The sequence below is a fragment of the Scophthalmus maximus genome, chromosome 4, assembly GCF_022379125.1.
Source record: "Scophthalmus maximus strain ysfricsl-2021 chromosome 4, ASM2237912v1, whole genome shotgun sequence".
Taxonomy (NCBI): Eukaryota; Metazoa; Chordata; class Actinopteri; order Pleuronectiformes; family Scophthalmidae; genus Scophthalmus; species Scophthalmus maximus.
The window spans coordinates 24,193,948-24,206,632 of NC_061518.1; the positions used below are offsets into that span (position 1 = coordinate 24,193,948).

The following is a 12,685-nucleotide window of genomic DNA, read 5'->3' on the forward strand; positions in this document are numbered from 1 at the left end:
ACCTTCTAGTGGTTGTGTACGTGGGTCCGTGAGTTCATGATTAGGAGGAAATCCAGTTGACGGCAGAAATGCCGCAAAGAAAATACAAGGGAGCTGTGTTTGCAGTTTGCGTGCACTCATACTTTTAGATAAAAACCTTTCTAGATATGGAAGTTTCCTTTTGGAACCATCCCAGTGTTACAAATACACCTTTATCTTTAGCCGGCTGAGCACTGGCATTAGCTGCCATCTGCTGCCCCCCAGTGTTAAACATCCAAAAGCACATTGACAACGACCAAGGAACCATCCTCCCATCCATCCATCGTCTACTGCTTAATCCATTTAAGGGTCGCGGGGGGGCTGGAGCCAATCCGAGCTAACACTGGGCGAGAGGCGGGGTTCACCCTGGACAGGTCGCCAACCTATCGCAGGGCCACATTCGGTGACAGGAGACATTCACACCTACAGTCAATTTAAAGTCTCCAATGAACCTAACCCCATTCTGCATGTCTTTGGACTGTGGGAGGGGGCCAGAGAACCCGGAGAGAACCCACGCATACACGGGGGTAACATGCAAACTCCACACAGAAAAGCCCTGGTTGGTTTGAACCGGGATTCGAACCCAGAACCTTCTTGCTCAGAGGTGACTGTGCTAACCACTACCACTACTTGCTTTCGACTTCCACATTCACTAATACAGTGTTGTAGCCAATGCACATAGGATCATAACGACGGATTGATTCCAGATCTCAGCCATCAAAAATGTCTAATAGTCTAATGTCTAAGATTCAAACTCATTTTTTCATTTATTCACACAATGGGAAATATCAGAAAATGCGAGAATGGTTGGGTGAAAAGTTTCACAGAGTAAAGAGGCACCGAGGGCAGCCAAATCCAACTTTATCTTGTGTCTTTATCACTATAAGAGAGGTAGTGCTAGTATGAGGAAATAAAACCAAAGAAAACAAATGTGTTAGTCATATATAGAGGAAAAAAAATAAAATACATATTTTTATCAACCACCAACAAGACAAGAAAAATGACAGTGAGTAAGTCCAAGCTCTTGGACAACCTTTACGCAAATCTTACACAACTTTTTTTATTATAAGGCAGGTCTCGTCAGTGTCAACAGTCACATTTGGTCCTTTGACCCAGCGGGGGAATAACTTCCACTACGTCACCTTTCATTGATGATTACTCGAGTCATTTATTCTACATGAGCCAAAACAATGAGTGAGGCCAGATCATGCCCTGAGTGCGGCGTTACACCTGTCAAAAGAAACACGGGTATTACATTTCAGGATCAAATTCTCATTTAGGAAAACTGGAACCAGTCATGTTTTGGACTCTGTGTTGTTAAACGACTCTCTTAAACGGACAAACTTATTATTGTTTTCTTCTTTCCCCCCAATCAATCTAACAAATGAATCAACGGGGTTACCGTACAACCAATAAAACTACTACAATACGGGAATGTCGTGACAGAAGTGGCTTTGTTTCTGGGGCTGGTATGAGTTGTGCTTGGTCTTACGACCTCATGAGATATACTGTACCGCTTTTAAAACTGTGAAATATGTCACAACATGAAGAAAGCAGCAGTGCGGTGTCGCAAAACTGCCTTCACTAAGACAGAGAAAACAATCAACTTTACTGTACCTGTATATTTGTACGTACAGCAGTCCTGAGACATACAAGTTACAGAATGCATGTCGTGTGGTATGTGTAAGAAACATACACATACCTAATGTTTGTCTTGATACACCATTCCAATTAATGTACATAAAGTTTCCCCCCTAATTACGCTCTTCCTCTCTAAAACACTCCAGGAATCAGCCGATACGGCACGGCATCTGTGTAGCGTTTCCAGTCCTTGCCGTACTTGCTGCCGCAGCGGTGCTCGTCGCGCACACAGCGGTGCACCAGCAGGATGGTCATGTACACCAAGTAGAAGTACGGCAGAAGGTGGCCAAAGCCACAGGCGGCACAGTAGGCCAGGCAGCCCATCAGGTCGCCGGTGTAGTTGAAGTGGCGGGCCACGCCCCAGAAGCCCGAGGTCATGAGCTTGCTGCGGTGGAGGCCGCCGTCGGCCGAGCGGTACGAGCACTCGATGTACGCCGGCTTGCCGCCCCAGATGGAGCAGTTGCCGTCCGTGCGGCGGAACAGGTCCTTCTGGTGGTTGGTGGAACGGAAGGCGTAGTACCCGACGAGGCCGAGCAAGAGCACGGCCAAGGCGTGGGCGTCAGAGAGCTGGACCGGGTGGTACACCAGGTACAGACCCTGGGAGAGCAAAGACGCATGTTTGTTAACACTTGTCGTGGCTAAATCACTCACAGTTATTTCAAAGTTGAGGCCAAAGCGTGACTTAAACTAAATGCTGAAAATGTACTCTCGTCCGAACGCTTCACTTTCAAGGCTTCAGTGGACACACAAGGTTCAACTTACACTGTGATATGACTCTACTCTCTTCTGACATCAGAGAGGTGTGGACACATGATGCCACTAGGCACCACTAAATATATGACGACTGCAATGTATTCAGTACAGTATGCCTGTTACCTGCAGCGTGTAGAGGTACGGCAGCCAGACACAGTCTCCCCAGCCCAGATACCATCCGAAGTGGTCGTGGCAGATGTCAATGGTTTTCAGGTACCACGCCTCATTCCAGAAGAAATCCAACACGTAAATGGCCTACGAGAAAAAAAACAACCAAATGATCAACTAATGACAAAGACTAACTGACCAGTGACCTCTATCGCTATCTTTAACATTTAACATTTAGAGCAAAAAGTTAGATTAATTGCACAGGACACGTGCACGTCTAAGCAAACACACTTGTTATAAACATATTGGAGACACGCATCACATTATCAGCAGCTGATTAGCTGCACATGATTAAGGTGGAAGACTCAAAGCTAAAATGAGAAGATAAAGTCTATCACCCCCCCCCTGGTGGTTGGCTGCAGTATACGTCATAAACCCCTGCCTCCTCCACTTTAGCAGATTCTTTTTTTCTTTTCTTTTCTTTTTTTACAATGGGAGGAAATGGTGACAGTCTATGTTTGGCTACGTTAATCTCTGCGTTTAATTAATTTAATTTAATTTAATAATCTTTGCATTGAAAATGCCCAACATGACAGAAACAAGCCCAGCATATAGTCTGCATGAAGATTTTTTTTCCAGACACACGGAAAAGGCAGATAATAATGGTGAAGGGTGTTGTTGTGGTTATCAGGTTGACACACTCACTGCCTGTCACATCACAGCTCACACTACAGGAGACGGGTTCCCCGACGTGTCCAGATATTTAGCCTGATAGATATCTGGACAGGTCAGCGAGGCCTCGGTGAGTCACTTTGGCCTTGATGGTTTTATTGGAAATCTGTTGTTCACAAACTGTGCTCAAAGTTAAAAAGATGCTATTAAACAATAGTATTTGAATTTAAATACTTCCTTTGTGTAGTTTCTACATTAATTCCATCATTTTAGATTTAAATATCCATTATTAGGAACTTCAGTCTTAAGCAAAAAAATGCGATTAAGCTCAATTAATCACAGCAAATTGTGCAATTAATTAAATTTGTTTTAATCAACTGACAGCACTATTTAAAAGCTGTCTTTATTCCTGCATACCTGCAGCACATTGACCAGGATCATGGAGTTGGTGACGTGGCCGTACAGTTCTTGCTGCTTGGCCATGTAGGACAGATTGATGAGGGTCCAGGCAATAATGCCCGGCCGGCCGTTGAAGAACAGCTTGAAGTCAAACCACTTGCCGATGCGTGGGTTGAACTCGATGCCCATCATGTAGTTGTAGAATACGTTCCCAGTGAACTTGCTGAAGAAGCACAAGAGAACGGGTCGGAGAAGTGAGTTGATCATAAAGTATTTCAAGGTTTTCTAAAAATGTATTAATATGATTTCTATCCACTGTTGCTTCCTTTTTATATAATGATCCGGAGCATTTTGTAAACTCATCTGCAATCCCTTCTTTTTCTGTAATTACTTCTGATTGATCCACTTTCGGTTTTATAACAAATGATTTTATTCACTTGTTATTTGAGTTTATATGCCAGGATCTTTAAAGATTTTGGTCCGCAATCGTAACTTTGCTGCTGTGTTAACTTCCATTAATCTGTCTACCTCTAGTGAGCGAATTCTATCTAAGGCTTTCTTTTCAATTCAATTTTAATCTTCAGTGGTCTTTGTCTTAGTATGTCTTTCTTCTAGTTGCTTTATTTGCCTTATTAGTAGTTTTTGTTGGTATTTCCCTTGTTTTCTTTTTTTCCTGATGCATATGAGAGTATTTTTCCTCTTAAATCTGCTCTGGCTCCTTCCGACAGAAAAACTAGATTTATCGCTCCCATATCGTTTATTTCTACATATTCAATCAAATTCTTTTGAGTGTTTTCAATAAATTACTCAACCTATAAAGTGAGTTATTTAGTCTCAAAATAGTTCTACGTTTACTACTTTTCAATATTACTGTAAGTGTGCCTGCTGCATGATCTGACATATTTATTGAGCCATTAGTATGACTTTTTGCTGGTGTTACATCATTTTTAAACATAAAGAAATAGTCTAATCTATTGTGAATTTTAGTGTCACCCTGAATAGCATGTATATTCCTTTTCATTTGGGTGGAGTGTTCTCCATATGTCCACCAGCCCAATCTCTGTACATGCTCTCCTCAGAATATTTGCATTCTTTTCTTCAATATCTATATAACTATTATTAGAGTCTAGCTTTGGGTTCAAAGCTAAAATATCCCCCTAATATAACTACCCCCCTTACTTTTTGCCATTAATAATTCTATCAATCGTGCCATAAGCTCTGTGCCTGTCCCTGGAGAATGAAGAACATTTAGGAAAGAAATTTCAGAAAGTATTTCAGGAGACAGAGAAAACGTTTTCTGCTGTAAGTAGTACTTCATGGTCACTCTCGCCCGGTGAGCGTCGGCACTCACCAGTCCTCCGAGTTGGTTGGAAAAAGGTAGGCCTTGAGGAAAGCGAAGGTGGAAACGGCATAGCCCAGTATGTTGGCGCACCACATCAGGGGGATCCAGTTGTCGAAGATGATGGTGGGAGAAAACCAGTGGAGATAGTGGGCATTGGCGATCCACAGGACGTGAGTGATCAGCCAACACTGCAGCCCGTTGATCTCATATTTGTTGATGAGGCCTGGGGGCAGGGGGGGAACGACACAGGAGGTCAGGTTGTTATAGGGTCCTTTGAGAATGATTGTCAAGCATGTGTTTTAAATAAGTAAATTTATGTTTCTGTATTTAAATCACCCACTCCAAAAGCACTGGATCAGATAGGCCTAATCCTCTACCGCTTAATAAAACAACTGTAGTGGACCAATGTGTGTGTGTGTGTGTGTGTGTGTGTGTGTGTGTGTGTGTGTGTGTGTGTGTTAATTACCAGCGGGAGTTCGCGCTCCATCCTGCACTCCACCAACAAAGCCAGGAATAAACTTATGCATAACATCAGGAACACACATATATAGGAAGAGCTGTGGGACAAACAGAACTCGTTTTAGCTTGCTTGCTTTTTTAAAGACAACAAGACATTTTAAATAAGGTGCACTCTATTTATTCGTTCCCACTTGGTGCTCTCCACCGTTCTCTCACCTGGAAGGCCACCCAGATGGCATATATCTTGGCTGCGGTCCAGGTGACGGACGGCGCCCGGGCCCAGATGGTGAGCAGCGTGGCCTCTCCTCGGTACAGCTCGACCACAGGCTGGCTGATGGAGCACTGGTACTGGTCGCACGCCATCACAAAGTAGAAGACGATGAAGGGCGCGAAGCACAGGAGGCCGATCACGGCAGACAGGGAAAACCAGTCCACCTCCCTGGGAGCGGATCAGATGGACAAACAGATGTATGAGGACGGCCCAGCATGCAAACTGGTAAAAGCATTTTTAGTTTGACTGCATCGAACACAAGAGCACATCTGTAGTTTGGAGCCTGGTGGCAGGGGACAATTAAAAACATTTACATTGTCTGATGTAGCAGGAAAAGCAAGTGTTACAGCTAATATTTGTATTTGTGGTTCCTGAATGGGGCGACCCTGATGGTCAAGCGTGTGGCGACGGGAAAACAGCATCCCATAGCGGTGTGTGACATAACAGCTCAGCTCACCATGCTCTCCCCCACTGTGCCGGTTCCTCCCTCTGTCCAGAAGTTTTCCCGTTGGCACCGGGCTGGGCCCGCCTCCTGGTGGCCTCCGTGGCCACTGCACCGTTCATCTCTGCACAGGGAACAGGAGTTATCAGCCTTGGATTAGTTCTGCTGAACTTTGTACACTGTTTTAAAAAGACACACACACACACGCACGCACGCACGCACGCACACACACACACACAGTGACAGTCGCCAAACATACAGTACATAGCACAACAGGTCATCTAACCCTGACACCTCTTCATTCACCGTCAGAGTACAGTTGTGTGTACTCATAGAACACATTACATTACATTTACAGTTCTTTCATTTTGCTGACGCTTTTGTCCAAAGCGACTAACGATCATCAACTTTGGACACACGTCAGAGGTAGGCGGGTGGCATTCAGGGGCTCTTGCCTAAGGGCCCCATATGCTGAACAAAGTCAGAGGTGTGAACCCATTGAACACATGAGGCCCCATTGGGGACAGTGCCATGTGATGGTCTATATGCAAAGAAAGTCAGCATGCTTGTGGTGCCACCGCATCATATTATTGTTATTATTATAATATAAATACAATGAAACACAGTCATTCACTCTGAAGGTGCACATTTGCCAATGGATGTGAATGCCTCTGTGCGTTCGTTTTCTTTACGGAGCAGATGTGAAAAGGGGGGGGGGGGGGGGGGGGGGGCCTTTGCACAACGTTGACATAAAAGCAGAGTCTTTGCGTCTTTTCGCGAATATGATCTACTTGTTCAATAATCGGAAGTGAAGTACTTTGTTCCCCCACTGATTCTTAACGACCGTGAACTAACCACCTGGAGCGACTGACGACCGACATCCTGTGTGTGCTGTAGCATAATGGTGCGTCGCAAAAAAAACAGGAAAACATGGACGCAGATTTACGTCAAACACGCGAAACAGCGGAATTGCCTCCGTTACAGTTGCACTAAATGTGCTAATGCTGCTGTTACAGCGCACTCACCCGCAGCTAGAGTCAGACGGGAGTCAGGCTGGGCTTCTGTCCACCACGGCTCAGGTACAACGGAGTATCGCGTAACCTCAGGAGATAACTTGGTGGGCCCCGCCCATAACGCCATTACGTTTTTAAAATTCAACCAATAGCGTCCGTGCGAGGGAGGGCCCCGGCGCTGGCGCTGGCCTCTGATTGGGTACAACTCACTGGAGCCACCTCACAAGATTGCAGGGGTTTGTTCCTCCAGAATGATTGACTGTCAACGTTATGAAAGTTAAAAAATAATGAGCAATTTTGCTGGTGTAGCTGTGTCAATATGTGGCTCATATTATCAATTTTCTATTTTCACAATGTTGGTGTAATATTGTCTTTGTGCTGGTGAGACGGGTTGTGGCGCTATCTGTCGGTTGGTTAAGTAAGCTTCGTTTGGAGGTCTTTTTATTTAAAAGTAACGGTGTCATTATTTACACATTGCTGAGTCCTTACGTTTGTTTTTGGTCGGCAAAAAAACAAAACAGCCGTTGTGGAGATTTCGCCCTGATTCGCATATTTGATGACCCGCTGCAGGAGACAGAGAGAGAGAGAGTCCCTCTCTACTCCTATAGGTGCGTTAATGGTGTTAAATTGTTATTTGTCATTTTCCAACGTACTTTTATACAAGACTGCATAGTTTAATAACATGCAAGTAAGCCATATATTAAAAGGTGCTTTATTTTTCAAAAGGAGTAAATTATTTTAAATTTTCATCTAAATTGGAGTGTTAGCCACTTTGTGAAAATGTTACATTTTGTTTAAGTACAAATAAACTGTACTCAATTTTCCTTTTTTCTATTTTTTTATTTAGGTTTAAAATACATTTCTTACTACTGTAGGGGCACACATTATTTTGGTGTGTACATTTTATTTATATCAATGTGAAAATACGTTTGTGCTGGGGACTGAGAGAGAGCACCTGACAGCCTGTGTATATATAAGAATTATAGATTATGCAGATCCTGCTGTCATGGCATGATGCAAAGTAACCAATGCATGCACATTACTAAGCACCATCCAACACTGCCTTTGAGTTGCAGCTTCAAATGAGTCGAAAAAAGATGCAATTATTCTTAACAGGTCTCAAAAGTTTCTTGAGTTATTTATCTTTCGTAATTAATACATCATTAATATTTGTATTATTGTATTATTTTTATTGTATATTGCACATCTTAGATGTTGTACAATGTTTAATTTCTGTTGGTGATTAATGTTGGACAAATAATGGGCCGCGGTTGGGTTTGTAATGTAGGCTACTGTAAATTTCTTGGGGTTGGGGCGCTGACCGACATTGCCAACATTGATGTGGTCAATAATACTGTATGATGTGCAGTTCACAGGCTGGATGCGTTAGTCGTGTTCCCTGGACATATAAATGTTCTCACGATCAAAAACGCTTTTTATACGATCGCAGGATTGTCAGTATAAAAAAAAAGCCCAGCCTATTTTTAATATGCATAGTAGCAAGCCTACATACAGAACATATATTTTCTAAAGGATTTGTGCTGTTGACTATTATGCAGCTATTTGTGATCTGACTACTGCACACATACTGTATGCCCATTGAACCCCTATAGGAGAACATTAGGAGGAATATGAATCTGAAATGATTTCACAGCATCAATGTTCAGGTATTTGATCATATCCTATTTAAACTGACTTGATTACTTTGTTACATTCTATGTATTTTAATATTCAGGACAAATACACATTAGGTGGGGGATTTCATTATGTTAAAATGGAAACACAATAGTTTTCCCCTGAACTATAAGACATGTGAACTACATTACATGATTTTAATTAAACCAGGTCATCAAAACAATTGATCTGATATCACCATATTACCACCACGGCCAGAACTGATTGCCCCTCAGCTTCCTCCATATCGCATTTTTACAACAGTTAACACACAGGCTGAGACACATTGTACACTGTCCAATATGACTCACATAAAACATTAAACACATGCAGCAAAAGCAAATGTTTCCCTCAAACACCACAACTTGTGGTCAAATTAATATATTCTCTCAACCAATTGTCACATTGTGATAAACAAAATTCAAAATACAGCATCAATATGAACCAGTTGATGAGAACCTCACTGTGCCATTTGTTACAGTATGAGCCCAAAAAGTCAATCAGCTTTTTTTTTTTACACTTTTTTAAGATTCTCAGTTGAAATACAGTAAAATTAAAAAAAATAGATTTTTTCTAATAAGGTTTCATTGATTCAATTCTAGTCTGCATGGTCTTTATGTGACATGTAAAACCTACAGTAGCATCTAGACTAGAAACGTGGATGTTCAATGTGGTTCAACTTTTGTGCTGCGTATTGTGGACTTTTTGTGCTCCTTTCTTTCCTTGAGCTTTTTTTTTTAAATTATTTTTTACACAGAGTAACACAGAGGTTGAACCTTTTTATAGGAGGATAATAACTGAAGCTGAATGAAGATTTGATCAAAGTAGCTTCACACAGGTGCATTACAGATCCATACGCATACAATTCATTTCTAGCAGCTGTGAATAGATGTCACCAATAGAGTTTGAGTATGTGTGTGAGATATGAAGTAAAAAGCTTGTGTATACCAGCATCATACTCGTACAGTCTAAGAGCTTTATGGAGAATATCTTCATCCATTATCAGTGAGTCATCAATTAAGGTTCTAGAGTCATGAATTTACTCAGTTGACAATGTGTTGCCAACAAGCCAAACCTTGCTTTGTAGTACAGGCCTCTGGTTTCTAGGCGCATGTACACAAACCAACCACTAGAGGGTAGTAGCACTCAGCTGTGGTGTAAACATGCACAAGCACATACCACCACCACCACCACCTTCACCTCTCTATGTGGGGGAGATGTGCACAGCATTTATTTTCTCCTCATGTAGGTACTGAATGTTTGCAGAGATCTGAAGAAGAAGAAGAAGAGCAGGACATTTTTCTCTGTCAGCTTCATCCCGCTGATGATGGCAAGACAGAGCTGCAATCTATGGGCCCAACGAGGGATCTTCCTGGACTTTTTTCGTCAACTAATCTCTCCTCAGCCAGTGAATCCACAGTGAAACATCCCATGTAAGTTCTCAAATGATGGATTCTTGCATCGAAAAACGAAAAAAGAAAAAGGGAATAAACATAAGTGGGATAAAATTCATCATCTGGGAAAAACTAATTCAGATGACTTCTCACTTTTAAATGCATCTTCGTCTTATGCATGGTCAAAAGAAAGAGCCATTTGTATGACGGTATCTACTTTCATTTTTTAAAGAATTTGTGAGGATTTGAGAAAACCTGCTTACTGTGTTGTGTTGACAGGTTTTGGTCAGTGTAATACAGTCAAGAATACACTTTCTAAACAGGACTGACCAAAATCTCAACATCATTTAGACTGAAACATGTAAATACATATATATATATATATTTGGAGGGGGGAGAGAATGCTGTTTATTTTTACATCCACTAATGGAATGTGTTGAAATGTGAACAGTTGATTAGGGGTATTTTCTTTGCGCCACTGCCTCTTATATTGGGAGTGGGGGTAAATTCCTGTCTCATTACCCGTGGCTTTTTTTTTTTGTGCCAAGTTAGTTACATTCCTCCATTGAATGATCCCCTTCATGTAGTAAACATCAAACCCCGGCTCCTTCTGAAAGGATTCACGGCGCTGCCTGACGACGTGCTGGTAAGAAGCCGTCCGAACCCCGGGACCGGTGCGCAAAAAGTCTTAAATATATGTGTATACAGTAAATCATTTAAATCATAAAAGACATATAATAACTTTGTGATTTAGTTCTTCGTCAGATCTACTGGTGCCCTAAATGAGAGCTCCCTCTCTCTCTCTCTCTCTCTTTCTCTCACTTTCTGTCTCTTCATTTTTCAAATCCTTTACTGGTCTGTAAAAAATTCAAATTTTTCTGTGTTTTCTGATTTCCCTCTGCGATTCACTGTGTTTCTGTTTTCCAGCACTTTCCGCAGTCCTTATTTTGTCTTCCCCCCCCCCCCCCCTTTTTTCCTTCTGTCTTCTCTACTCTTTGATCAGATGCCTTGTTGCTGTGCTGTATCCAGACACTGTGATGTATCTGGGCCAAGCAGCAGACAGCGCTGCAATACAATGCGTCTGAGACAAAGAAGAGATTTTGTGCTGTTGGTACCTTGTGAAACTTGACGTAAAAAAGAATACAATTTCAAAAAAAATAAAGCCCCGGTCTGCTCTCAGGGAGCTAATTTTAATGAGTTTTTCGTAATCCGTTTGAGATTTTGGGGTTCAAGTGTAGATGGTTCCGATTGTATCCCTGCGCCGCGTGAATCACAGCGCAGTGTCTCGAAAAGACGTCTGCAACTCACAGAGACGTCTTCGCTCCCTGTCCCCGCTCACGTTCAAAATCCATAATCTTTCATCGAGCGCGCACAATCAAAGCAGAAGCTGCTTCATGTACTGGCAATGAGTAAAACACGTGAAGGTCAGGACACAATGAGACATACACAAGAATTAGGGAGGTCTCTGACTAAATAAAAGAGCGTGGGGACTTAGAAGCACTGAGATCCCATCACCTGCGAGGAGCAGAGGACACGTTCTCACAAGCTGAACTGAGTACGCGTGCCTGTACAGTGTGTATGTACTGTGCGGAAGTTCCGTTTCAAACGGACAGTGTCCAATCCTTGAAGTTAAAGGGATAGTTCAGTGATTTTGAAGTGGGGCTGTATGAGTTACTTATGCATAGTTAATATGTGACCTTATGGAGATGGCGATCAGCGATGTCATTTCACGGCGTTTGGAGGAGAAGTGGAAGTAGCGAAAGTCAGAGTCCCACTGCTGCAGAGGGGACCGACGGAAAACACCTTTTTAGCCACATTTTTGAACGCTTACCTAAAAATAAATATCCGTTCAATTGTACGCTAAAGGATGTCTGACTAAACAGGAGAGTGGAGGAAGAGAAAGACATTTACATCCAGGACAAGAGAAGTGTGTGTGTGTGCCCAGACAGGCTGTTCCACTCAGAGCTACCGCGGCCTATTCAAGAGACACAAGAAGAAGAAAAATGAGAATTATTATGAAAGCGACGAAGACATGACATCCACTGTGGACGTAGGAGGATACCTTTATGAACCAGAGTGTACAGAAGAAGAACTGCGGAGTGATACACTGCTGCTCTGCACCGGCGCGAGTTGGTGTAGTGATACATGGCCGAAGTACGCTTGAAGAAAAGTGCAAAGACAAACGTCTGTCTGGCGGCAAACTGATTTGATGTTTTTCGTTGGTCCCCACTGCAACAGTGGGACTCCAAACTCCGTGAAATGACAGCGCTGATCGCCATCTCCATGAGGTAACATATTGACTATGGACAAGAACCTCATACAACCCCACTTCATAACCACTCAACTACAGTATCCCTTTAAGTCCGGTGACAAGTTTAATGAAACAGTGGCAGTTGCAGACTTTTACTAAAAGTCATTTGTAATTAATAAAAAAAAAAAAATAATGTATTCAATGGCTTGGGTGATTCAGTTTCACCTCATTCCATGAAAACCCGATGC

The 12,685-nt window shown here is 42.5% G+C and overlaps 1 protein-coding gene across 1 annotated transcript; it reads right to left on the minus strand.

Annotated features, from left to right (window-relative positions):
* Nucleotides 1–761: 761 nt before the first annotated feature.
* On the minus strand, nt 762–7,260 carry dhcr7 (7-dehydrocholesterol reductase). The gene is made up of 8 exons (XM_035628967.2): nt 7,131–7,260; nt 6,121–6,229; nt 5,609–5,831; nt 5,400–5,490; nt 4,943–5,156; nt 3,610–3,814; nt 2,536–2,667; nt 762–2,256 (listed from the first exon to the last, which is right to left on the minus strand). The coding sequence occupies exons 1-8, from the start codon at nt 7,243–7,245 to the stop codon at nt 1,792–1,794; spliced, it is 1,554 nt and encodes a 517-aa protein (XP_035484860.2). The 5' UTR covers nt 7,246–7,260; the 3' UTR covers nt 762–1,791.
* Between the last annotated feature and the right edge of the window lie 5,425 nt (nt 7,261–12,685).

What these genes read in the sequence shown, in the direction of transcription:
- dhcr7 (XM_035628967.2), bottom strand. Translation starts at nt 7,245, where the DNA reads ATGGCGTTATGGGCGGGGCCCACCAAGTTATCTCCTGAGGTTACGCGA. An exon ending in GCACAGTGGGGGAGAGCATG is followed by an intron (nt 5,832 to 6,120) that starts GTGAGCTGAGCT and finishes ATCCGCTCCCAG; the next exon opens with GGAGGTGGACTGGTTTTCCC. An exon ending in CCAACCAACTCGGAGGACTG is followed by an intron (nt 3,815 to 4,942) that starts GTGAGTGCCGAC and finishes GTGCTTCTTCAG; the next exon opens with CAAGTTCACTGGGAACGTAT.